The 25,638-nt window shown below is 46.4% G+C and overlaps 1 protein-coding gene across 8 annotated transcripts in view; it reads right to left on the bottom strand.

Annotated features, from left to right (window-relative positions):
- Positions 1 to 25,638, bottom strand: part of LOC112468240 (homeobox protein extradenticle) — a 52,504-nt gene that overhangs the window by 17,726 nt on the left and 9,140 nt on the right. For all 8 annotated transcript variants that reach the window (XM_025037351.1, XM_025037348.1, XM_025037352.1 and 5 more), the window contains exon 3: positions 4,482 to 4,735. In XM_025037351.1, the coding sequence (XP_024893119.1) occupies positions 4,482 to 4,735 (254 nt within the window). The remainder of the gene's footprint in view (positions 1 to 4,481; positions 4,736 to 25,638) is intronic.

Below are 25,638 nucleotides of genomic sequence, written 5' to 3'. Positions count from 1 at the left end.
AGGGAAGAGAGAGAGAGAGAGAGAGAGAGAGAGAGAGAGAGAGAGAGAGAGAGAGAGAGAGAGAGAGCGCACCGGTATATTTAGCAATACACACGTCGGAATTTCCATAACGTTGGCGAAGCCGGGCATGCTCGCCTCTGCTACATGTATATTTTCGCAATACGCGTACGTGGCTGTATTAATAGAGCGTGTCGCAGTAAAATTAGAGCGCCGTGAGAAAATTCGCTTCGCCGGGAGGCGCTTTCGTTCAAGACACCGTCTCCTCTTCTCGCTTCTCGCAACAACAAATAACCCGACGGCGGTGTTTTAATTCGTTTATTTAAAGGAACGTAGAAGATATCGCGCTTTAAACTCGAGTTATTCCGATTCCATTTCGTTAAAATATTACCCCGTTGGTACCATCGTTTTTTTTTCTCGAATTATGGCAACAGTTCGGAAGATATACTTACGTAAGGATACGTAAGATATTTACATTCCGCTATCGCACTTATAATGCGATTTACGGCAGATCATACCAGTCGAACCGGGTATACACGGCCGCACGGGCAGTAAAACAAAATATTTATGCGCGCGTAAAAAGCGCCCCTCCCCCTTCTCCCCCCCTTCCCGCAAACGCCGGAAGATGCGTTCTGTGCATTGCTTTTTCCAAGATACAATACAGGGATAGCGCGCGCGGGGGGTTCGGAATCAGAGTCGGGAATCGGATAAAATAAAGGCGGGCGTGCAGCACCGATGAAATTCATGGTAGAGACGATGTTTGCTGGCGATGATCACGCGATCTCGTAAAACCCGATGCGGTTCTATTCTCGTGCTTGTCACGCCATGTTGCATAGTCAGGCAGACATTCACCCTAATGCAGCAGAGTCGACCGAATTTGAATAGTAAATTTCGCTTATGGCCGAACTTTCTGTCCTGACAACGTCGGGGCCCCCGCTAACTAAACCAATTACGGAACTTTTTAGGATCCGACAAAATATTTATACCGCGCGTTTTAGCGAAATTTTCCCACTGAATATACCGTGCGATTGAGGCTCTTTTTTTTTCTCTCTCGGAGGAGTTTAACAAACTATCGTTACTTCTCGCAGTACTTTCACGTATAACTTGAGCTACAAACGGCACATTTTCGTCCATTCGAAATTAAGAAAGAGATTACAGAAGAAGGAGAAGGGAAAGAAGCGGGGAAGCTCTCTTCGAGAGAGGGGGGAAGATTTAAAACTCGTTAACGGCCCCGTTTATCGGCGGGACCACCCCCTCAGCACGCACGAGCTGCTGCATCGCAAAGTGCACGCGAATGCATATGCTTTCGGTGGCCGCTCGGCGTGCATATTGTTGCCGGGTACAAAGAGAGCCCGGCACGCATTACAGGGGCGGATCCAGGGCGTATCCGAGGAAAGACGGTCGCAAATCATCGTTTACGATTTCCACTGACGGCAGAACGCGAAATTGCCACCTTCCACGAATTGCAATCTGCAATTTCCACTTCGACGGCTCGCCGGTCATGTGAGCTCGCACGCGGACGCGAATGTCGGTTTAGCTCTAAATCGCGAAAGAGGACGTGCGCGTTAACGGCTTTCAACCTGAGGATAAAATGGACGCCGGTATTACGGGGAGGAGGGGGGGGGGGCAAAGCGCGTTGCATTAAAATCATTTTGCACGAAAATACAGGTATGCCCTTTTAATCCGACCCTGACGAATAACGCCGGTGGACCTGTGCGGGGCTGTGCGTGTTTACCGCGGGGAAACATCAAGCCCGCTGACACACGGTGAAATATGGGGTCGAAGCGGGTGTGGCAATTAAAGCACACGGCCCCGCGCGCGCGTGTATTGTAACGTGTGTACGTGAGCACAGTGTGTGCACGCACACGGATGTACATCCGCGAGGGAGCGGGCGTACGCGAGCGCGGCAGGAAAAACTGCCGGCGAAAACGTGAGCGGCGTTAAAAAGAGTTATGCGCGTGGGGGCCGATGAGCGGGCCCTATTTACGGTAAAAATGGCCGATTACGCGCGACGTCATGCGAATGTAAGGGCTTTTACGCGCGGATGTCAAGCGGAATGACCGGTAATCTGTCCCGCCGGTGAAAAAGGGATGCGAACATGACCGGCAATGAGTGCGCGCGATTTTGTAATCGTCGCACGCGACTTTGAGCCGCGACAGGGTTGATGATCATCGCACGAGTGTTCCTAAATCGTGACGGATTAATTTCGAATTAAATTAATTGAAAGTATAGAATTGTGCGCCGCGAAAGTCATCGCAATTTTGGAGTAGCCAATATTTGAGAAATGTTTCCACTAATAATTTTGTCAAACGTTCGAAAGCGCTTTGACCATTTAATTCGTGTATCGAACTGGAATTAATTAATTACATACGTTTGAAAGCTTTCATTATTTATTTAACACTTGTCCGAGTACGGTTAATTGACTACTTTTTATTCTTCTCTCGTCGAATTTACGGGGTCTTATCCAGCGTCGAAGTTGCCTCGCGACCGGGTCAGGGCGGCGATTTAAAGAGGAAGCGACCGAAGGGGGGAAATTCTTAATGAAACCGCTCGCGATAACATCGTCGAATTTCCGTCAGAGCGCGGCGAACGCGGCAATATCTCGACGCAGTGATTTGCGTCCTCCTGAAAGAACCCGCGTATCACGCGACACACACACATACACAGGCAGGGTACGGCACGCGAGATTTTACTTAGCGCGAGCGGGCCGGTTCATTAGCACGCGAGTCGGTCGCCCTGTCCGAGGCCCGACTCGAGCAGCGGTCGTTTCTCTCGGGCGGTGCATAACGTCCCCCGTTCTTATCGGTCCCCCCATTTCGAGCGGTCGCAAAACGCTCCAAGATTGCGAGTTAGTCGCCGTTAACCGCGCTTGTATTAAATTTAAAAAAAAAAGAACACGCGTTTCTGTTATAATCGAAGATCATCAATACACCGAGAGAAAAGTATTTGCATGGTATTTGCGACTCTAATTATACATAGTACAATAATTATGGTTGGGATTCTTATTTTTATAGTTATTATTGCAATATAATATCTATTAACTGTAATATTACTATAATAAATAACAAAATAACCTTATATGCATAATTTTTCAATCATGGTCATTTTCATCATATTTATAGTACGATCTTACTATACATAAATCACAGATCACAGGTATAGTGTATAAAATCATGTATATAGTTGAATGAATGCATGTTAAAGCCATGAGAATAATAATGTAGTATTGAGTCAGCTATAATTCGCCTTATTAAAATAACTATAAAAATATAGTTGGCACCGAAAATAACTAAAAATTATAGTAAAACTGTGATAACTGCAACTATATTTTTTTCTCAGTGTATTCTTTAAAGATCTATGAGCATATAGGAACACGTATAACGCCGTGTAGGGGAATTACTGATGTTTTTCTTTTAATAAAAGACCGCGATGCACGTGGTAGTGGAAATCGCTCGATGTTGCTGACGATCATCTCACCAGCGATTTAATAGCACGTTATTAACGAAGATCACCGTCTAATACCCGCGGATTACGCGGAATTATAGCGTGAATTTTCGATCGGTCATTTTATCGCGCGGACTCGCGCGGACTGCCCGTGATCCCGCCGCGCCGCGCCGGTTCGCCGCATGCTATAAACGCATACCTTAACGAGACCGCAAGAGATCGCCGGCGAACGATAAATTCGCGTCGACGTCGGTGAATTTCACGAGTGGAGAGATTATCGATGGTGGAATCGAGCCGGGCTGATAGCGCGCCGGGATGGCCGAAATTTGTCAGCCGCCCGGATCGTGACGATAACCGCGAGGCTATACGCGTTTAAATTTTTCATTTCGCCGAGAGTTCTCACCGGCGAGGGTGAGTAACGGCGCTCGTTTACGCGCCGCGAGTTCATTTCACTGTTCGCCTTTTCCGTTTCTGTCTCTCTCTCTCTCTACTTATACCTCTCTCTTTTTTTTATTTCTCTTTCTTTTTTTTTCGCGTTCGCAAACTCGGACGACGATAAAACGACCGATGTAATTCCACGACCCGAATTCAATACTCGATACGGCGCCGATAACGGAGGGCCTCCCCGCCGCCAGCTCGCGGCGAATAATATTCATAAGCGGGATTTGCATAAAGCGAGCGTGCTCGCTCGCTCGCTCGCTCTCTCCTCGGAATGAATAATTTTCGTGGAAGTGGGAGGGGATTTTGCGACGTCGCGCGCGCAAACGTAAAAATGTTTGACTGCGGCGCCGCGCGCTGCGAAAATCAATACGCGAGTTTAAACTTAACCCGTTTGGCTTAATGGGCCCGGTTGGCCGTTTTGCGTTTGCGGGGTATTTATAAATTCATCAAGATTAAATTCGCGAGGGTGAGCGCGCGAGTGTCCATTATGCGAGCTGGAGATGGAAATCTAGTACAAAAAGCGCGCGCGGCGCCCGAAAACATTTGGAGCCGTCGCGGGGGGATAATGATATTTCTTTTAATACTCTCTTTATACGAACCTGCTCGTATTTTTCTAATTCTTGATGATAAATTTGCCTAATCTGAGCGAGCTTGGCCCTGTAGTCCGAATGCTCGATCGCGTTGTCCGGTTGCCCGGGTGGACCGGCTGCAGCTGCCGCGGACGCCGATGCGGCGGCTCCCGCACCACCGCCCTTCTCTGGTCCAGCAACCCCCTCGGCGATCAGCATATTATCCAGCCTCATTAGCTGCGGATCTGGCGGCTCTTCTTCTTGCGTGTTTCTCAGTGACAAAACTGAAAACAGACGAAAGCACCACATGAGATAAGGTTGAAATTCTCTTCCTGGGAATATAAACACAATATTAGAAAAAAGACCATTTTTTTTATTAAGTTTCCGAAGAATACTAATTTTACAGAACTGTGACGTTAAAATCAAATTGGTAGTTTTTGTACTTTATACGCTCGCACGTTCTATTCTCTAAACTATTCGAGAACGATTAATCTGACTCGAAGAATCTCAAAGAGGCAGAGACATATCGGAGAATACTGCATGCGTTCACGTAAAAGTCTAACGGGTTGCACACTGAGAAAAAAATGTCGTTAATTTGACTAAACTCGTTTAGTTGTAGTGATTTGTTTAATGCAAATATTAATATATTTAAATCAAATATACGTGAGTAATATTAAGAAATTCTAAATTTATTTCAATATAATATTTTTTGAATTAACAAATGTTAGCTTGACAGCCCGTGACCGCTGCATTTAGTTAAATCAAATAATATTTCTTTGAATCAACGATTTTTTTTTCTCAGTGCAGCAACTCCAGTTTCAGGGTCGCGCGATCATAAAAGAATCAATTTTGCCTCCGGCTTGTCTCTCCCCAAGAGTCTCCGCCAGCCTTCCTCTCGTCTTAAGGGCCCGTTGCACGCAGTGGTTTAGAACGGGTAGTTCTCCGCGGCGTAACAGCGGTTTTATTGTACTTTTACGGCGCATGATGGAGCTGGACGACCCATAAAACCGCAGAGCGAGGGACTTTCTATACCCTACTGCCTTTCGTACACCCCCTCCGGTTTTTCCCGCCACCCTCGCGCGAGGCTCCCCGCCACCACGAGGATGTAACCCTGTCGTCTTCAACAGTTAGCACCCTCGCCCGAAGCAAACGTTGGCACGCAAGCGAACTAGAACTCTCAGCCTCTTTGACGAAGCGTCACGAGAAATCACCGTCAGAGAAGAGTAAACTTTGCACGGATCGTACAAGATATACCTTATTTATCACGTAGCAAGATTATGTCTAGTCGACGTAAAATTTTTACAGATTGCGGCCGAATCTGATAAAATAAAAAATACTAGCGTAATTATATCTGAAGGTATTGTAAAAACCTTGAAAAAAATTTATTGGTAATCTTTGAAAATGAAAGTCGATTTTACGACAAAATTATTTTATATTTATAATCAGTCTTTTTTTTGTGAATATTTTATTATCATTACTTCTTACATTTTCACAAAAACTAGTACGATATAATTTCGTCAGTTATTATATTCCTCTGGTCGCGGTGTGACTTTATGAATGAACTCGCGTTTGCAGTTGCCCGAGTCGCTACTTGAATTCGTTGAAAACTTTTCTCGTCCGCCACTTTTCGCCACGTCTCGCGAAAAAAAGTCCCCGGAGACGTGAAGAAAAGGGGAACGAACGAGACTTCTTTCGTGGGCTCGCGGAGGCGTGAAACGAATGCGCGGAGCTAATGCATTTATACGAAGTGTAACAATTATGCCGGTCGAAAAGAGAGGCTGGAGTTCTGTTTCTTCGGCAAGGACTCTAGGGAGGTTCTCTAGATTGAACGTGCCATTTTAAGCGGCAGGGAAACGTTTTCCCAAGGAAGACATTGAAGCGTTCGTAAATAGTGTAATTTCCGAATTTTTAGAAAGCTATTTTGAAGCTATAATAGCTGCGCGACAATTCACAGAAAATATTTTTTATAAAAGAAAAAAAGCAATATGATTCGCGGTATTTTTGGGAGATATAGCTCCGTTATTTCTGAATCGAGCAAACGCTGATCCGTTATTTCTTCAGACATTTCTTCGAATGGATGACGTTAGAAATTGCGAATTGAATTGCGATGAGGGAAGGCATGGTCAAATCGAACGGGTTCCGGAAATGAAGTCAAATAAGTTTCGAAATCGTAGCACGTCTCGCGGCACTTCCACGGGCAACTTGAGAAGGGGTTAACGACAGTCAACGCGGCCATTAAAACTTCCGTGCGGTGCCGGGAACTTTTCACGGCGCTGTGGGTAATTAAAAATGAAAAACCTCTGGACGGCGTCGCTCGCCCGAAGGCGGCGGAATAAAACGTCGGTTTACGACGATGCGGAAGAACTTGCACCATTGAAAGTTAAAAGGCCAAGCAATTTCGATCGCTGATACGAGCGCTCGTTCTAAGGAAATAAAGGTTTAGCTTCTTTCTTATCTAAAAGATTATATTATTTTTAATCCTTTTTCGGATTGAAAGATTAATCACTTTAAATTAGATTTTTAATCAAATTAAATTATGTATTATTTTTAATCCACAAATTAAATTATATCATTTTTAATCCATTGGTAATTCTTATGCATATTCATTTTGCAACTTATAATATGGTTTGAAAAAAGGAAAAGACACTTGAGAAAAAAAGGCGAAATACCCATGGTGCACAATAATGGACATCCTTAAACAATTATTACGAAAATCGTGTCTTCTACGAAATTGTATAATCCTTGTATTTACGATCTTTTTCCCATTGTAATAAAAATCAGAAATAAAAAAGTTAACAGAACTGCGAATTAAATTGATACCAAATTCATACGTATGAATACATGTATTACAATATCTGGAAATTTTCGTAATGTAAATTCTGCGACGGTGTTCCGTCGTCCCCTTACGTACCCGAGAGCGGAGTATAAGAAAACGCGCGAATTAAACGTTCTTTCGGAATTATTTTCGTGCTTGCAGGGGAGGCGGGCATACAGCGGCGAGATCGGGCGGGGGTGACTGGCTTACGAGCAATAATCTGGCTATTAGGGGGTGTAAGGGGCGGCTCTGCGTGCTGCCACGCTGAAGAGGGGCCAGGGATGGCGGCAGCCTCCTGCGGGGGTCCTTACAAGCGCGTAAACTCAGTTTTACTAGCAGTTAACATTTTACGACTCAGACGGTCTGCTCGAGCCGTTTGCTCTTGCTCTCGTTGCACACCCCACGTCTCTGTCTTTCTACCACACTTTCCTGCTTTTCCCTTTCTCTCTTTCTCTCTCTCTCCCTCTCTCTCTACGATTGACACGTGTGCGACGCGCGGATCTGTATATGGGACACCCAGTATATAGACTCATGCCTGCTAAAACGTAACGCTCGTTTTCGAGAGTCGTTTGCGAATGAAGTACATTAATACAACACCCTATTGAAGGGAGCCTATTCGCAGGCTAATTGCACGACTAATTCGTGTGCCGTGTGAAACGGTCAAGCGATTAGGAAGACCATGACATTTTGAAAAATAATACGTTAACGTTAACACTAACGCCGCTGATTGTAGCGAGTAGCAAATATTCCATGCGTAAAACCGGATCCAGATCGAGCGAGCTAATGAGTCCGAACGGCACCGTAACAACAGCTCGGCGACTTGAAGCATCACAAGCGGATTTTATAATTTCGTGGGTCAAAACTTCGGTTTGATCGGTTGGACCGTCGCTCGCTTTTCTAATAAACATCGCTTTTCAATCGCCTTTCAACATCCAGCGAGAATCGACCTCGTATTTTCTCTCTTTCACGTATATCCGCTACGTATCTGTACCCCCCGTCCAATGTTCCTTCCGTCGCTGTTTTCCACCGCGAAAAGCGGGTAGCGCAGCCGACAACCCTTTGTTATACCGTGCCTTATCTTAATTGCTTTCACGGGTTCCCGTTTAGATCAATACACACCGCCGACGTTCTGCCACCGGTCTTCTCTGTTGCTCTTCGCTCCGCTTCACGAATCTAAATTATCCCGAGGGTTGTGTTTCGTCGCGCGCGCGGATTCCGGCCACCCCGTGGCCCTCCTCCTCTTTCTCTCCCGCCTTTATCTCTCTCTTTCGCTTTCTCTTGCATATTTTAAGAGCGCCGGTTGGTACCCCCGTCGTAAGACTCGCCAGGATGGCCTGAGTTATCGCACACCCGGTGTCGTTCGCGAGATTAGGGGCAGCTTTTCTCTACGACGTTGTCGCCATTTTAACGCGGGCGTGGAAACGAGGTGTGGAAGGAACGTCAGAATACCGAGGATGTCACTTAGATATGCATCTCGGCGCGTACGAACGCGAGATAGCGACAGCGTTATCAATTGTTGAAGTTAATAACTTGCGAATTTTAGAAATATGGGCGGAACTAGAAGATAAAATTATTAAAATTACTTATGCGAGATAACAATTTGGTTTTTTTTTCTGGATGCACCACTTTTATACCATATGAATTATATATTTAATTTGGCTGACCCAGCGCGTTTCACGTAATATCAACTCTATTCCATTCCTTCGTCCGTTTTCCTCACCTTCTCGCCTCCTTTCTCACGCCTTCATTCCCTAATCCGCGCGAGGCAGGGAGAGAAGAGAGGGAAAAAGGGAAGGTGGCCGAGATGGCTGCTCTTTTAATTCGAGGGTGAATCCCGGGCGATAGGGACTCGCTCTCCGAGAGGGAATCGAGAGAGAGAGAGAGAGAGGAGGGAAGAAAGACGCCGGTGGTGTCTATGCCCCCCTGGGATCCGATATCGACGCCCCTACCGTAAGAATATACCGAGCTCTCCTGATTTACGAAGGAAATCGAGACGCCAGGCTCGTGTTTCGAGCGCTCGTCCTCCCTCTTTCGAGACGACGCGACGTGACGCGACGCTAACTCGCGTGCCGGTTTCGAATGTCGAGATGAAAAAAAAAAAAAAACGCGCGCACGCGATAAACGCGCGGCGGAAAATCCTTCATCAAAATCGCAGCCAATATATCCTGTTCCCCGGATTTAATTCGAGCAGCAGTGTAATGTTCTAAACGCGCAATCCGTTGCGTCCCCTCTCATTTTTTCTATCGAAAGTTTCTATGGTGGACTGGTTCGATCACAAGAGTGAGATCGCGAAATAAAAACAGCTCTAATAGTGGCAAAATAAATACTGTAGGAACGGCTGAACAAAATGAAGTAATTCGACGCGCGAACAATTTCGAGATATTTATACTCATCCTCGTGAGAGTAAAATTTTCTCGCGTTTTAATAGGTCGAATTACTTTTCCAGTCGCCTCCGCCGCCTCGTTTCACGATGTATCCCGTTGATCGCGGATTTATCGACGCGGAAGTTCCGGGTGCCGAGGCGACGAGAGCGGGACTTCTCGGTCGGGCGAATCTCGAAACTCCTCTTTCTGCCGGTGGAAAACAATGTTTTGCGAAGTTCGACGCTCGTTCGCGCATATATCTCCCGCTTTATGTTGCTCGCGGGAGAGAGGGTGGAGCTTCTTTTTGGCGATTTCTTTCGCGCTCCGGCAATTCTGTGCTTTCGCCGCCCAAAAAAGGATCCCGCGAGCGAACTATGGTATTTCGCTCGCAACGCTCCGCGATGTTTTTCCCAACATCGACGTCGCCACCCTCCTTGTTCTCTTTCGACCCCCCCCCTCTTCTCCTTCCTCTATTTCTCTATCTTACGACTTGAATTCGCTCGACCATATCTTCGCCATGTTCCGCCCGTCCGACTTTCGACCGCCACCCACCCTCCCCTTTCCCTTTTATTACTTTTCCTCCTTTTTCCCGGCCACTTCCGCCGGAACACTCGTCCCCCCTTCCCGAGTTCCCGCGCATCGTGGCCGCTCTCCCCCCCCCCCGTGCTTCTTCAACCCCGTAAATCAAAACTCGACGCGAAAACGCGGCCAAATGTACACAATGCGCGGCGCCCGACGTACCGGGTGTCCGGAACGATCGCTAGCGGCCATCGATTTCCGCCGCCTGGATGGGATAAGTGCAATGCGAAGATATGCTTCCCGAGAATGCTCGGCGCCTCGTTCCCCGACTGCCTCGAAGTATAAATCTCGGCCGCTCGTGAAAATAATACGTTTAATATAAAATCGCCGACATCTTGATCTAACATCTAATGTGTTGGATTATCAACGATATTAATTTTGCCTATGGACCTTATATTTCATAAAAACTCCGTTGAATCAATTCGAAGGCGACTTGGAAAGGCTGCTATACTTAATACTTGAGCCTTCTAGCTCGTGGAGGAAACAAAGACCTGTAGCTAGAGATTGCGAAATGTTCGTTTAGATGGAGAGTGATTGGCGGCAGGGTGGCTCCCTCCGTGATGGCCGTAGGGGTCGAATAAAATTTTATGGCCGCGAGATCGCCCAATAATTGTTACGGCTTGCTTTGATCGCGTAAAACACATCGTAAATGTCGAAAGGGACGGGCTCCTGGTCGATAAGAATTACTCTTAACTCCCTTACGCTGACATTACCGACTACGCCGCGTTCGCGTTCGCCAACCTCCTACGAAGTGCGTGTGTTCTTGCGCACCCCACAGGCTAGAAGAGCAAGAACGTCTTGTTATATTCGCATGTAATAACGTCGCCGAAAGACGCAACGCTTTCTCGAAACTCTGTGATATGAATTTTGAGAAATGTCTGACTAAAATAATCTCAAATTCACTGAAATTAATTTGAACAGCACAGCTCGGTATAAATTGGTTATAAATTTAAGTTATAAATATAAATTTGAGTTAAAAATTTAATTTGAAATACAGTCATACATATATTACAATACCATAGGTCGAAACACTGACCAGTGTAAAGTTAGCCCCCAACTTAAATAACTTAAATGTAATTTTATTATTATATAAGGATGTGTGAAAAATCGAAATGTATATATAAATGTGCGAACAATATTCCATTGATTAATACTGTTGAGTGGTTTTGACTGAATTTCGGGCTTATAACTGTAAATGACCTCTCGCCAAACTTTGTTTATAACTTTATTATTAAGGTGCAAACAAAAAATGGAATTGTGCGTACACGTGCAAGCGATGAGCAATCGAATAAGTTATAGAAAGTTACTTTTTTTAATGTTGGGGACTAACTTCACATGGGCGAAACGTTTCACGTCGATACTTGAGACGATGGATATGATTTTAATATTTAAAAGAATAGGAGATCAGGGCTCGTTGGCACAGTTTTCACAATTTCGGCATGATTTTTTAAACAACGAATTATCATGAATAAACAGTACTATGATAGAGAGAATCTTTCTCTACATTTTCATGCCAGAAACAATCCTGTATAGTGTATATAGTTTCTTTGTAATAAGTGAAATACGAACATGCTGCATAGCCAGCTTGCCGATAGTAGGGTAAGTTGACTATATACGACAAGTCCATATTAAGTTAATGAAAACGTAATAGAAATACAAAACAGATAGCAAATATGTACTTCTTGATAAAGATTTTATCTTTTGAAGTTATTTTGTAATTATCAAATGGCAAAATGCTGTTGCAGAAATGCAATTGTAAACTAATTCTAGATATAGCTTTATTCAATATAAAAATATAAAAATATACAATATATGCTCCTATCAGCATTGTAGGTAGCAAATCACATGTTCACGTGTCTCACGCGCGCGGCAACATAACATGTCGTATAGTAACAGAAACTTTTCTTTTAACCAATAATAAGTCACTTTGATTCACTTCACAAGCTAAAGAACATTAATACGATATTTTGAAACGCTCGAAAATTTACTTGCCATCTCTTGAATCAGAGTTTTCTCTCTTTTTATTGTAATACTTGTTTGATTTAAATAAAACTTTAGGAAAAGTACATATGTCATAAAAGAGATATTTTGTGATAACTTTTCTATTGTTTCTTCCATCATAAATATATAAACGGAACGCAATGCCAACTTGCCCCTTGTGCCAACGAGCATCGGTCTCCCCCTATTCGAAGTACTACTGAAAACGCAACGCCGTTAGCAACTTGGGCAGTGCAGTTCCTCAAGTATTACCAAGCATTGTTCATTTCCATTACGGTCGAGCCGAAGAGCAACAAGTTTAATAGTCCTCGCATGTGGTTTTATCGTACAATGAATTTCTAAGCGATTGCACAGCGACACTGCGTTCGCGCGGTATATTGATCTTAGAACTACCCGATCTCGATTACGTGTTTTGCCCCACAATAACGTGCAAAAATGTAAACGGAAACGTCCAGCGTGATATTACGTCGCGCTTTGGAGGCATAAGGAGATTGTGGCGCTTATCTTAATTCATCAAGCCAACGTCATGGCAGATATCGTCACGAGATACGAAACAATGATCCGATACAATCTCCGCGCGTGTAATACGCTTAGAAGCGAAATAATCCGAATAAATAATTCGCGAGTTGCATTTTAAATCCGAAGGCGATTTAAAGCGAACCTTATGAATCCTGGTTACGATTTATTCCGCACTCCTTGTACATGTCACGTTCCTCCATGAAAGGAAGCTTACGGTATTAAATGCGATGCCGCGACACGATCACCGAGGGACCGACGTCCGTCGCCGCAGGAACGCGGATTCCGAGACACCGAGTGTGCAGAGGGGGTCCGTCTTAACGCGAGCGTGCGGTCGTTATGCCGCGCGAGGCGGTGCGGCGCGGAGCCCGAGAGGTCGAGCCGAGAGATCTTTTAATGAAACGCGGATGTTAGAATGGCAGGAACGCTGCAAAATGGTCTAGGCGTGCTATGTACCCCGGCGTGTACGGCACCACTAGGCACGCACACGGACGCACCTCGGCGCGCGGCTCTCCGGCTTACACGCGGGACGAGACGCGAGCGCGGTGCCGGGCAATGGCAACGAGAGACAGGCGCGGTGGTGTATAACTATGGAAGGCATCCGGCTAGGATACGTACATACACACATATTTACGCGTACACATGTATGCACGTATATACATAAGTATGTACGTATATATGTACCGCGGAGGAGAGTGCACACGAGAGAGCGAGAGCGCGGTGTCTCGGGGCAAATTAAACCCCCCGTCCCCGCGGCTGCGCTTCGGCTTCGTTATTGAAGTGGCATTCCAGCTCGAGGAACCCTCGAGGACTCGTCTCGGTTTGGCGCGCACGTACACCTCGCGGCTAACGATAACCAGACTTTTTAATAGCTTAATAACCGCGGGACACACCACGGCTCCGCGCGTCGGAAACCGCGAGAAGAACGGCCCCGCGGCGCGCTCCGCGCGCTCGGGAATTAAATCACTCGGAACGCGACCGGCGAGTAATTAACGAACGATTGCGAAAACGCTTACGGTCGAGCTAAGAATACTCTCGGTGAGTTCGGCGGCGTGAAACCTCTTTCTCATGAATTTCCCTTCAATTTCTACTACCTACCACAGTATACGACGGTAGAACGACGGCGCTCGTGAAACGAACTCGTTATTCGCGTTCACCAAGTCGCGCGAGAGACCTTCCCTCGCTTTTTGCCGTCGCGACTCTATAGACTCCGGTTCGGAACTTGCGCGTACACAGGTGCAGAGTTCACAGAGCCGTGCGCGCGCGCGAGACGAAAGGGGGTTCGGAGCCCGCGCGTGTTGCCCGCCTTCTTTTTTCGTTCGAGGGCAGCTTTAACGCGCCCGTATCAGCGAAACTAGTTAGACTCCGAGTCCACATTGTTGCGAGACAATGCGAGGCACGAGAGAGAGAGGGAGAGTGGAAGCGGTAGATAAAAAGGTCGAAGGTGGTGCTTCACCGACGAGACGCGGCGCGAAGGAGAAGCGGGCCGAGAGAGAAGAGGAGGGGGGAGGGGGTATTAATAAAGGGTTGCATGTCGACAGGGCGCGGAGAAGGAGGCAAGCGCGCGAGGGATGAAGAAAGAAATTCTTATTGCCTGGCAAGTCCGGCTTTTCCGCAATATACAGCGCAGGTGTACCGAATGTGTGCTCTCCCCCCTCGTCTCCCTCGCCCGCTTCTGCTCCCGCGCGGCCTCGTCCATGGAGGGTGGAAACACCCTTCGCACGCATGGTCAGTGCCGTATCCTGTATCCCGAAGACCACCCCAACCACCCACCCTTCCTCTCGCCCGTCCCCGCCCCCCTCGGTCGCCTCGCCTCGTTCGGCAAAATGAACCGGATAGCGTCGATCTTTACGAGCGCGTGAAAAAAAAACGAACATTTTCGCGTTTTATGACCTTTACAGCGTACATAAAGTATCGCGTTGAACGATAATTATAGGTCGTTTCGCGTTTCATCTCCTAATTCTTAATCCTCTGGAAAGCAGCAAACATATTTGTTGTGCTTTCCAAACGTATTCGGAGAAACATTTCTAGTTTCTAGGTTTCTAGCGCCGGTTTCTAATATTGTACACTAGGTGTGTTAAAAATATTCACCATATAAAAGCGAACAGGGTCGCTCGCGCGTTTACGTCTATTCATACCGCCCCGCGGTAGATCACAACGATCCGATCGTAATGTCGATGATAGAACATTGGCGTTGTAACAGAGTTTACGAGTGCGGGGTATAAGAGGCACATTTCGCCCGGTAGGCACTGTAAAATTCAACGGCGACGGTAATCGATTAAATAAACACGACGGGAAAACGCCTACGCGCGCCGACTTCTCTCTCTCCCTCTCTCTCTCTCTCTCTCTCTCCGGTGTAAGCCCCGCGCCGACGACGAAACAGGTCCATAACGCCTAATGACTCTATAACCTTGTTTATGCCTGGCAGAAGAGCCGACTCTCAGCGACAAACTGGAAAACTGACCAGGAACGGACTCAATCCGTTTCTATTTCACGCGATAAGCCGCCGCGCCGTCGCTACCGCGCCGGGGAGCGTCCACGGAGCGAGCTTATAATAAAGTCGGTATCGGAAATAACACACGGGGAATCCGGCGAAATTCCGAGAGGATTTCCGCGATCACCGAGGGTGGCCGATCTATTTAGCGGCTAACCGTATCCATCCCGCGCGCGATAAGCGCAAATATAATGCGGGAATGCGAGATCGAGATAACTATATAACTATCGATAATAACGCATTTACGGCAAAGGTCGAGAGAGGGTGGGAATCGCGGCGGGACGACTCGCGCGAGCGCGAGGATATTAATTTCTTCGGGAACATCATGCACCGCGCGCGCGTTACATTTTATTATTTTGGGAACATTTACGCTCTCGCGATTTCCCGAAAAATCGGGATGCGGGAATATTTCGCGAAATAACGTTATTATTTTCCAGAGGGATTCTCGCAAATGAACGGATCGTCGTTTCTTTTTTTAACTTTTTTCTGCATAGTCCACGAGAAGCGCGTGTCGAAAAATTCTGCTGAGCGGAGTATTTCCTTCCCGAGTCTTCAGGCCGGCCGAAAGCCCGTTTCCACCGTATCGTCCCTCTTCCCGGGGGTGGGCGAACACGTCGGCCACGGTGCAGAGGGGTAGCCGGTGGATGGAAGAGAGAAAGAGAGAAAGAGGGGAAAGAGAGAACGAGAAAGAGAAGAGACAGGGGCGGCATGGAAGGGGGTGCACCGACGGTTTCTGGGGGTGGAGGCGCAGGAGGCAACGTGGCGTATTGATCGAGTGGCTCTCGCGTCGAGACCCAACGCCACTTTCGGGCCACCCGGTATACGCGTGCGCGTGTGCGTGTGTATATGCGCGTGTATATGTATGCAACGAGTCAATGCCTATGTAGCCACAGACCGACGTGCGTTGTATATACAGAGTGTTTCAAGTGAAACGAGTCCAGTTGCGTGTTCTCGAAAGGTGTTAGAGATGAAAGAAATGTATATAAGGAATATTAATTAAACACATTAAAATACTCATTTTACGTAATAAAAAAAATGTATAACAAAAAATCTAGATAAAAACTTTTCACTTCGGATCAAGTTTGATCGTGGAATGTATATATTTGCTAGATTACGAGTGTCTGGTCTGATAAATCACTTATAAATTTCTGTCGCTTCGCATTCGAATACGAGAGAAACACGCTGCCGAATTTTTGTTGACGAAAAAGATTACAACTACGGAATTAATATAGAAAATATGTAAATAAAGGCGCAGCATCCTGTATCCCGCGTATCAGCACGCGATGGACCAGACTGTACGCGCACTCCGCGCGGCGAGGAGAGGCAATGGTCAGAAAATAACTCGATGCGTTTCCGCGTACGGACTGTGCCTGTGTCTGCGTCTGTCTGCGAGCGCGTTTGTAAACGCGCGTATAGGTATAGGTGGATGCTGAAAACACCATGATCTACGGCATGTGCATCCCCGCGGATAACGCCGAGGCACTTGGCCTGGAAAATCTCCGGAGTGCATTCGCGCGGATGCATCGGCGGCAGCCGCGTACTGTGTAACGCGCGCGCAAACGCATAAACGTCAATGAACAGTGTGCACGAGGAAGGGGCACGTTACTGCTCTTTCTTTGTCGTTGTCGTTGTCGTCGCCGCTGCCACCGCCGTCGCCGAGCAACTTTCGCCGCGACGTGCGTGTCGCGGAAACGTCATCGGCGGCGGCGGCGTCGGCGAAGCGAAAATATCGGCGATGTAATTCTGAACGAGCCCCCGCTTTTCCGGAGACCCGTGGGAAGTTCTCTCTGGCGAATTTATGAGCCAGCTGGAGCCATGAGGGACGCTAATGATACTCCGAAACTGTGAAACTATCGATATATTTCCCCGTTTTTAAACTTAATCTCGCGTAGTTTTAAATGAATAAAATTATTAATATCGATAGGATACGATTTATCGTGGAAATATTTTTGTTTAAGTATCTCCAATTATATCAGCTCTAGCCGCAGCATCAAATCGCAACTTTATAGCTGAGCGACGTATAAAACTGAAGAGCCTTTACGTGCCGCGGCCGCAGAGTGTGACTAGTGAAATTATTCTAGACGCACTTTATACCTGACGCCAAAACATTCGCGATAAAACCTAACGGCGATGGTGCTTTCCCAACGCACGCTCACGACCGTAGGACCAATCCCATCAGAAAGATCGAAAGTCGTCAAGGAGGAAAAGGTCAAGGTTCAATTTCCGACTGGGATCTTTCAGGCGATTTAAAATTTAGGATTCCATCAGAGCCCGAAGGTCCTCCGGCTCTTTCCACACAGTGGCGCCAGAAACGAAATCCAAGAAAGAGAAAAAAATCTAATCGGGAAAGATATCTCTATCAATTCTAATTCCAATCCAGTGACATCCCATTTAATTTTAATTCTAAAAAATTCTAGAAAATTATATAAATCTATTTTAAAAATGATAAAAGCCATTTAAAAAAAAATAAGATTAGATTCTGAGCTCTGATTTGATTTCTATAATTGGATTCAACATTTCTTTTCGGTGAAAGATAATTTCAATATTCATCATCGATGAAATATTTTGAAAGAGAAAATTGGTGAAAAGATACTTGATTATACGTATGTGACTACAGATCGAGAAAGTAACTATCGTCAAAGTTGTCGTTTTTAGTTTAGAAATTGAACGTTTAAAAATTGTGAAATTTTTCACGCAGAAACTCGAGAAGTCCTGTTTTTAAGGATGGACAGGATCCGGAGTCTTCTTCGCGTTTCGTTTTCATGTCGGTGGCTCCCACGGGTGCCGTGAACGCACATCTCCTGCCGGTGCATCATCATTGGAAAAACCACCCTCACCTTTTCCCCCTCGGCTCTACGATTCTTCGGTTTCCAAGTTAACGAAGAGAGTTGTCTCTTATATGCGAAACATCGCCCGGCCAAGCTTCAAGTTTTGGCACGAAACTTTTCGCGATATTCTACGCTGCGCAACTTCGTTATCCACATTTAACCCATAAATTGCACAGTATACAACTTCAGTAATCTTACTTTTCTAGATTAGAAAGTAGCGAATGCTTCTCATAGGGGCATAAATTCGAATTTGGATGTATCTTTAAATATAAATTTGGTAAAGTATAACGACGAGCACACATACAGTGCACTTTTTACAATAATTCTTAATTTAATCTTTATGTTAATGTGAGTAAAAAAGATATAATTTTACTGGAACAACAGATTGAAAAAAACGCGTTCTCATACAGGCTCTAATGGAGCCATAGGCATCAGACATAGCCCATAGAGGAGCCAAAGCGGGCAATCCGTCCCTGAGGAAGGGTGGACGGTCGCCACTGTCGGCTCAGCTTCATCCCCACCGAAACCTTCGTCGAGGGGGAGGGCAAGGCGCTCAATATCAAATCGTGGAAAAACCGTCGGTGGAAATATCGAGGATGGAGCTGAAGACGCATTATTGTGACTCGGTCGACCATAGCTCGTTTTTTTTTTTTTTCAGCTTTAATCCCAACAGATTTTTATCTCTTATTTTCTCCAGGCTTGACGTAACTTTTCTCGAATATTGCGTTCCAGAAAGCGAGCAAGAACGATGCGTTAATTAAATATTACTAATGGCGAAGAGTATGTCGAAAAAAGATTAAATTTCGGCGACGTTGAAACCATTATCGAGATTGTGAAGAGCGTTACTTTAATCTATTTGAGATTTATTCTAGGAAAAAAAATGATTTTTTAACACGTTACACGACACGTGGTGTCATTAGGAAATCTTATTAGCGCAATTAGAGGACCGGCGGCGAAGTTGCGCGCATCTGGACCCCCGGGTGACACGTACGCGCTTGCATGCAGTATACCAGGCTAGTAACGCTGCATACATAGAGACAAGGCAGCCACCCCGCGCTTTGCGGCTGCCAAGACATTTTTCTCACAGTGCCGTTGTGCATGCATAATGCATGCACATATGGGGGAGGGGGAAAGGAGGGCTTGGCTGGCTCTGCTGCCGCAGACTCCTTACGCGGCGAGAATTCGAAATCCTTCGCCGTGACAATTTTTCTCACCGCCTCCCCCTCCTCCCCGACCGCCTCTCCGTGAAGATGATGGTCGCGCGGACCCGTTCCGGTAACCTCCTCGCGTAAAAATGTCGGAATCAACAAGATGGTACCGTGGTTACGTTTTCCACCTCATGCATACCGGATACGCGAAGAGTTTCCGAGATTTTTCGCCGGTCCTTTCCTCGCCGGCTTATCCCGAGTCCAATGATACTCATAAAAAATACACGGAACGAGTGATCGTGAATCATAGATGTCCCGATAAAATACCGGGCACGTTTAGAATCGATGCTCTAAACGCGATACCTGGAAACGCGCGGTTCCGATAATTCAACGCAAGAACATGTGCAACACGACGGATCCGCCGATCTTTCGCATCTTTTTTTTATATCTTTGAATTTTTTTACAAATTGAAAAAATTGAAAAAAAATGCCGAGAAATCTCGATGCCTCTACAAACGTTGTCGGCAGGGAAAGTAAATGTTGCACGCTATTCGTAACAGTCTCTTCAAAGAGGATGGCACAAAAGATCGCCGGCGGTTTGGCGTATCGGCGATTCTTCGTGTACGCTCTCGTATCAACCGTCATATTCGAGAGCGGCATGGCTGGCGCTTCTGCGGCAGACACACGGGACCTGTTGCTGTCGAGTTTACGGTGTTTTTACGAGCGACGTTACAGCCACCCCTGAGTACGGGGGTTGAACACACCCTAGCCGTAGAAACGATATCCCTCTCTTCATTGCCGACACCTATGTGAGCACCGTAGTGGGAAAGAGAAGGAGAGAACGAGTTTGAACGCGCGAGCGAGATCGAGAATGCAAAAGAGAAAACAACCGTCTCTCTCCTTCTCGAATGACGTGTCCAATAATGACTTTAATCATCATCGAACGGATAAATCCACACGCGAGTGTGGTTCCATGGAATAAAGAATTTCTGCAATTGTATCGAGTGATAGAAAGCAAGATTCGAATAATTAAATACAAGAAGGTTCATGTACGATTAACAAATTATCTAAAGGGTTTAGGCCGGTATTCATAATCGGATCTTATTTCAAGACCGACTTAAGTAATATCTTAAGATGCTAATACGGTCATTTCATTGGCTGGACGGAGTCTTAAGACTGCCTTTGACCAGACTTAAGACGATCTTAAATATAAGATCCGACTATGAATACCGGCCATAAAGCCGTGACAGGATTGGTGTCGATAATAATATTTCTGTGAATTTTTGTATAGGTACTTATTCCAACTCAGACTAAACTGCGCACCCCAAATATTTTTCGGTCTTAAAACAACTCTAGTTTTGTTGGAACAGTAAATCCGTATACTTAAATCGGTAATTGATTTAACTTTTCGATGCTAATAAGCATCTTATTTAAATCACTATAAAGAATTTATTGGGAAAAATATCATCTTAGCCAGAATTCGAACCTGGAGCCTCCCTCAATCCGTGACGGGTGTCGGACGATTAACATCTATCGTGAAAAAATCCCTGAAGATCGTTAGATCCTTATTCGACTCAACTATCGTTTCAGACTAATATTTTCTACTCGATACCATCTTTCGCATCATCCTGGATAACAGTTGGGGCCCGCCGATTGTAACCGGACGAAAAGTGGACGGACGGCGGCGTCGCGGAGCGAATTCCACGGGGGATCGCAAACGGCGGAACGAAAGGAACAAAGTTCGCGAGATTCCGCGGCGATAGCCAGAGCCAGACGCGCGCGGATGCGACCGAGAAAGAACGGTATAAAGAGGAGCTGCGGCGTTTCCGCGCTGACTTCCGGCGCGACGACGCGGCGCGTATACGGGCCGGGTGGAGGATGGGTCGACGGTAAAACAAGCGGCAAGTTTTGCGAGAGTTGCGAAAGTTCCTCCTCCCGACCGTCGTAGCCGGGACGAAAGTTTCCAACTACGCGGAGTTTTGTCTCGCGCAATTAGAAGTTCCCTGTATTATTCATAGCTGACGTCGTTCTCTACCTCGTTCCCCCTGCCCTGTCCCCCCCCGTCGCTCTTCTGTTCCTCTCCGCCCTCGTTCGCTCTCTCACTCTCTCTCTCTCTCTCTCTCTGTTCCTCCTTCTCGTCCATCCACGTCGGTGGTTGTACCGTGCCGCTTCTTCGTAACGCGCAAAACTCAAAGACCACCGCGGCGCGAGAGAGGCGCAAGTCGCGTACGGTTCATGAATTTTAATGAAATCTCGAGAGCCCGAGATGGAAGCTCCTTCGCGTTTCCTCTCTCGTCCCGCTCTCCCCACGCCGTGCTCCTCGCGCTCTTTCCTCTCTCGGTCTTTTATCCGCCGGCATGGCACCTCTCGCCGTTATGCGTTCGCGGCTGCATCTCGCACGCCGAGAGCATCGCCTTCGCTGCTCTATGCACCACCCCGTAAATGGCGCGCACATTGTACCGGCCGCAAAAACGAGAAGCAGACTCTCGGAGGCCACCGACCGCGCGCGCTGTATCGCGATATATTCCAGCTACGTGATATTCGAATTCGGAGTGGTATCGCGAGGAATAATGATAGGCGGTTTATCGCTGATGAATCAGAAATTAAAATTGCTCTCTCGCTAAAAAAAAATTAAAAAATGCTACCGAGGTGTATACCGAGGCGCGTTGCGGGGTTGACGTAAAGATAGCGCGCGACGGTGGTCGATGAGGCGGAAACAACGCCGGTGTGCCGACCTCTCTAATTTGATTCGCGATAAAATTATGCCCGATATATTCCTTCGATGACGGACGGAAGGTGGGAAGGGACGGACTCGCATTGAGGATGAGCTGTCACTCTCCTGTCATCTGGTACTCAGACGGAATTGGAATGGAGTTAGATCAACGATAACGCTCGCATTTGCGCGCGACAGAGTAAGTGGCGTCCGCGCCACGTACCTATACACGTGCACGCATACACGCGCGCATAATCGCAGGCTTCTTTCCCCCGACGAGGACTGACAGTGGCGATTGTGAGGTCGTCGCGTGTCTGGAGTCGCCTGCATATATATGAAAACGAGACAGTATGATACTTATTTCGCGGCGAGGAGCGGCACGAGGTTATTGTTATCCCCTCCCCCTTCGAGGGTGGCACGCCATTCACTTGTCACTTCAGGTCTCTACTCGAGGAAGAATATAAGAGAGAAAACCGGAGAATGAGAGAGCCAGAGGAAGATAGGACTTTGACGGTAAAGCTGTGAGCTATATCTCGTCAGGTAACTGACATTGTATATTGTACAACGTATTAATAATTAATTTTCTTGCAGCAAAGGTCTTATAATTAACTAATTTAAGTACAAATCAAATTAAGTAAGCTAAACAAATTAGATGTAAACGTAATATAAATGCGATATACAGACTTACGATACAAGCCTTCGTTTGTATCGCGAGGAAGAATTAAATCGTGGGTTAACTGACGGAGTATAATCCTCCCGTAGAGTACAATTTGGGGCAAGGCAGAGAAGTGAACTAATCATACCTTTTGGATTTATTTCTGACGGGGGCAACGAGATGAGCGAAACGAAAAATAAGTTTCTTAGGGGACGACGAAGATGATGGGTGAAGAGCGGGAGGAGTGATTGGAAGCCGGATAGCGGAACGCCGTTAGTTGAAGAGAGGTAGAGTGAGTTTAGGTCCCAGCGGGGACGAAAAGGGCCTAACGATCCCGAGCTACGAGCTTCTCCTCGCCCCATGCAATCTCCATAGAATTACCATACGATTAAGAGGACGCCGGCCCACGACGCGCGTATAGAAGCCGCCGAGAGTAGCCCTCGAGAGTCTTCCAATTAGCCTCTCGAAAGATCACTCTTCCTCTCTCGTCCACACCAGGACGTGAATACATCGAGATAATCTAAGATCGCCGACCTATCCGAGCCGGCGCGGCGCACCGATAAATCGAATCGGATAGATGCGCAAGGTGTACAGATCGGCTCAATAATGCCTTCCACCTAAAGTTAGTCGCGTTCGAGTCAGATAACGGCTGAACACATCGCGTCTAGCTATTTGTGCATCATGACTGTTGGTTCAACCAAAAATGGAGTAAATCTATTGGTTGAACCAACATAATAACTGAACACATCGCGTCTAGCTATTTGTGCATCATGACTGCAGTCATGATGCACAAATAGCTAGACGCGATGTGTTCAGTTATTATCTCGAACGTGACTAACTTCAGGTGGAAGGCATTATTGACCCCGTCTGTACATGCATCCGTAATATAGTTCATGTATAAGCAAAGATTATCTAAACTATCTTGATTTAGAGAACACCTTGTCCAATATACACCTAGTGTGAAACATGATTTAATTTTATATTAGTTTCTTATATTAATTAAATTTATTGATTATTCGTAAATAAGATCTCAGAGATACTCGTAAAAAATTTTTGCTGAACTTCTCGCATTTTATATATCTAGAAGTTGTAGTTAGTTAACATAAATATGAATATCCCGAACTCCAGAAAGAATTGCGTTACCAAACTTACTTTTCTCTATTATGTTTACGAGCAATTTGCGAAGAGCATCTCGTCCGTAATCCGAATTTCGCGATCTCGAATACGTACTCTGAAATATTGTGCACGCACGTGCGCGCGCGTGCGACACGCGCGAGCGCGTATTCGCGAGGAAAGTTTATAGCGCATCGCGACAACACGAGCTTCTTTTTCCTTCTCTTCCCCTTTTTCCTCTCTCTCTCTCTCTCTCTCGCTCGGTTTACGAGCTTATTTTACTGGATTTTTATGATATAACGTACCCGCACCTAGCTCGGAGCTCGAAGTTTATAGGTTTGCGAGATTTTATCGTGGCGTAACGTATGGTTTGTTAAATCGACCTCCTACGTTTGTAGACACAAACACACACACGCGCACGCGTGGCGTGTCACATGCACGACGAATTCCACAAAACGTTCTTCTCCTCGTCGTCGTGGCTAGATATTCGTCGTTCGACTCGACGAAGCGAGGCCAAGTGGATCTGTTTATTTGGCGAAAACTCGAGCAGTCAACCCTTCAGACCGTAAGCGTTTTTAACCCTTCGTAGTCCGACCAATTTGACCCACCTTCATTTGGATCTAAATATCAGCTAAATGCCTAGCTTAAAATGAGGCCTGGTCCGCCATCTACAAGAGTTTGAAGTATCCTCTATAGATAGAGACCGTTAATCGTATTCGTTCACGATTTTTTTCAACATGTTGCCATTTGATTTTTCACAAAACCGCAGTTGTTTTATATTCTAGAATGTTCAAGGTATGTTTCAGAATTATTTGAACCCGATCGGACCGATACCATTAAAATGGCAACCATTAAAAATCGACTGGGTCAATACTACCCAGTGTGACTACCGCGGGATTCTAGAGAAGTGTGACTACGAAGGGTTAAAAACGTTACTCGGAAAAATAACACTAACGAAGTGCTCGCTATCGGCCTGAAATTAAAGCGCCGAATAAGAGCGCGGCCCGGCCGCGCGAGAGCAATGACCATAACGACAAGACTTCCGGTCAGCAACTTTGCGCAATTAAAGAGACTTAAATGCAATTCCGTAACGATTCCGTTACGCGCTGCAACTGTCGTGTACGACTTGACAGCACAATGGCTTTTCATCTTCTCTCTTTTTTCTCTCTCTCTTTCTCTTCCCTTCGTTTTCACGGATAGTTCCTTTTGTTTCCTCGTATCGGTGCCATGGTCGGTACGTAAGAAGTTTCCGCGCTTAAAAACGCTCGTCTTACGTGACGCATCTATTTTCTAAATTAGACGAACGTCGGCCGTGACTTGTTAGCGGTTTTAGCCTGAGCAATTGACAGTTCGAATGAGGAAGGGAAAAGAAAATAACTGTTGAAAAAATAACTGTGACGGCACTTGAGGCATTATTCGCCGATAAAGCCCGAAACAACAGCGCGCTCACTTAACTCTCTCGCGCGAACAATGTGTGCTTACGTTATCTGTAAAGCGAGCATTACGGTAATTCCGCTACTTGATAATACGACCGTGTCTTTATCAGCGTCTGCGGGCACACAATGCATAATAACCTCGCGCGCGTATTGCGGCCGTCTTTTGCCCGTCACGGCGAGCCGCTTCGCGCGCCGTAATTAGCGAAAAACGTGACGCGTAATCGGCGAAGTTAATTAAAGCGACTCATGAGAATCAACAAGGCTCGCGTATACCGCGGCGCGACGCGGCGCGAGGTACGCGGGAACGAATGTGCTCGTTAAGAAACGTTTCCTTACGCTAACGAAAGGGAGGCCACAATTTACCGCGAGCGTGCGAGTTTTTGCAATAAATCAGTGCGCGCGCATTACGGCGGACTCACTCGAATCGGACAAATCTCGTTAGTCGACTCCGTGAAGTTCGAGACTTGAGAGGACGAGACAAAGAGAGAGAGAGAGAGAAAGAGAGAGAGAGAGAGAGAGAGAGAGAGAGA

The sequence above is a fragment of the Temnothorax curvispinosus genome, unplaced genomic scaffold (genome assembly GCF_003070985.1).
Source record: "Temnothorax curvispinosus isolate PA1 unplaced genomic scaffold, ASM307098v1 QBEX01018237.1, whole genome shotgun sequence".
Taxonomy (NCBI): Eukaryota; Metazoa; Arthropoda; class Insecta; order Hymenoptera; family Formicidae; genus Temnothorax; species Temnothorax curvispinosus.
Note: the sequence above shows the minus strand (reverse complement) of the source record. Positions and strands in the feature narration are given on the sequence as shown.